This window comes from Cyprinodon variegatus, unplaced genomic scaffold (assembly GCF_000732505.1).
Source record: "Cyprinodon variegatus isolate N-32 unplaced genomic scaffold, C_variegatus-1.0 Scaffold1035, whole genome shotgun sequence".
NCBI lineage: Eukaryota > Metazoa > Chordata > Actinopteri > Cyprinodontiformes > Cyprinodontidae > Cyprinodon > Cyprinodon variegatus.
The window spans coordinates 37,078-39,386 of record NW_015151488.1 but is presented as its reverse complement, the minus strand read 5'-3'; the positions used below and the strand labels follow the sequence as shown (position 1 = coordinate 39,386).

The 2,309-nt window shown below is 39.2% G+C and overlaps 1 protein-coding gene across 7 annotated transcripts in view; it reads left to right on the top strand.

Moving 5' to 3' along the window:
• The window catches only part of LOC107100951 (UPF0606 protein KIAA1549L-like), a 174,282-nt gene that overhangs the window by 157,067 nt on the left and 14,906 nt on the right, over nucleotides 1-2,309 (top strand). For all 7 annotated transcript variants that reach the window (XM_015399651.1, XM_015399649.1, XM_015399652.1 and 4 more), the window contains 2 exons: nucleotides 912-1,153; nucleotides 1,382-1,547. In XM_015399651.1, the coding sequence (XP_015255137.1) occupies nucleotides 912-1,153; nucleotides 1,382-1,547 (408 nt within the window). The remainder of the gene's footprint in view (nucleotides 1-911; nucleotides 1,154-1,381; nucleotides 1,548-2,309) is intronic.

Below are 2,309 nucleotides of genomic sequence, written 5' to 3'. Positions count from 1 at the left end.
TAGAAAGAAAAAAAGCAAAGATGAAAACAATACAGAAGCAGATTTTATATTTTATTTCAGCTTTTTGGTTTAGACCAATGAAAATTCTTAATAGACATGCAACTTAACTCTTCACTCCAAAGTAAAATTTACACCCAGTGAAGTGAATTTGACAAGAATGCAATTTGTTGAGAACTTTGTTGTAAAAAAAAAAAAAAAAAAAGTTGCCCAAAAAATATTTGAACAAATGGCATTTAAAAATCTAAAATAATTCAAAAAAATCTGAGAAAACAACAAAGTTAATCTCAAAAGGTTTTTATAAATTAAAACTTTTTAAAGTTTAATGTCTGGATTGCATGTCTGCCAATATTTATTTATTGGCTTTATTCAAAGCATGAAGAATTTTATAATCTACTAAAATGGAAAATTTTAACAACTTTTGCTTTAGAAAAAGTAGGTTTGATGGATCTGTGTGTCTCGTATTATTAATAACCTACCAATAACCAAACCTTAACCTAACAATAATCTGTCCGTTGCTGTCTATAATCTCCTACAAACATCTTTTTTAATAGATTTTGTAGCTTATGTGTAGAAAAGTAGTCCTCCTATGTGCTGTTTACCTTCAAAATCAAGTTTAAATTGTCCTTGTTTTAATTTAAATAACTTTCTTTCTTATAATATTTCTTAAAAAAAAATTAAATTAGTCAAAATGAGCCAGAAAGTAAAAAAAAATCCGTCCAGGAAAGCTTTTTTTCAGTGCATCCCTGCTTTCTTTATCTTGTTTGTGCCTTTTGGCTTGAATCGTTCTAAACCAACCTACGTAATTATTTCCTGATGCACCGTTAAAGAAATCCATCATGAAAGCAGCGCACAAATGGCGCTCACAATTTCAGGTTGTTTTCTGAGTGTGCTGAGTTGTGCTCCATTGCCAGGGTGAACCGGAACCGTTTGAGGAGACCAATGTGGACCGTCTGATGAGCTCGCTGGGTTACGGAGGAGGATCCACTGGAACCGGGAACAGCAGTTTGGGGGTGAAAGCTCACCGTGGCTCCGACTCCTCCACACTCAGCTCGCAGCCTTCCATTGACGAGGTCCGCACGCAGATGCACATGTTGCTTGGCAACGCTTTCAGCCTGGCGCCTCCGGATCATGACCCTCCCTCCCCTCCAACTAAGTAATTTTATTTTTCTCGCTGATACTTTATCTCCCAGCACATCTGCATCTCTAACTGTACTGTGTGGAAAAGCAAGAGGTCCCCTGGTGCACAGTTTGAACTTTTGAAGAGATAACATCCCACTCTCAAGCTGTTTCACAAAAAGCAGAATACATTTAAAGCCTGAACATATTTGTTCAGTTTTTCAAAGCATACTGCTTTTCATATTTATTTTTTTTCCATTTTCAGCCACCATCACCACCACCACCATGCCCACAGTGTCTACAACCCCACCCACAGTAGTCACTACAATGATGGTGTGACCAGTGCCCCGGGGACCATGAACCACCCCTGTGGGGGCAGGCAGAGGAACGCAGGTTACGAGGACATGCACCAGTGTAGCCTGCCTAAACCGGTAAGAACAGAACTAAAATATGGAGTTTTACAATAAACAGATGGGAAGTTACTTTTAAAACTCTATGCAGATAATAAAACTACCAAAATAAAATATTCCCAGCAAAAAGAGGAGATATTGGCTGTGTCCGAACTCTAGATCCCTCAATCACTATATAGAGCGGGGACTTTATAGCAAACTCAATTAACTAGGCGTTTGGAGAGATAATCACTACTTTTCATTCCCCGTTGGCCACGTTACTCCGCCTCCACCACGCAGTGCCTGCGCCATCTTTGTTATTACTGACCACTGTGGCGACAGCGGGCCGCTATGACAGCAAATCCCACAATGCTTTGCAAGGAGACCTCTCGCAAAACATTATGGGATATACAGTATCTGCTTGTCTAGTGACCATGGATGATCACTACTTTTCAAGGTTCATTGTGGAAAATTTCAATTCCACAATTTTTTCATCCACTAAATGCTCGGACACTCATTTAAAATGGCCGTACATATATAGTGCCCTATATGTAGTGATTAGGGTGGACATTCGGACACAGCCTATGTCAACTTTTTATTATGGTTACAGCTGCAAACTTGACTTTGTTGATTAGTTTGACAAAAAGCAGTGAGAAAGAAAAAAAAAGGTTTTAAAGCTGCATTGAGTAACACATACTTCCATCTGGCGGTGCATTAAATGAATGAGATACAACAGACTGGTGCTCCCACATCAAGCGTGTGAAACCCACAGTACGACGGAGGCCACGGAGGGACATTCTATTC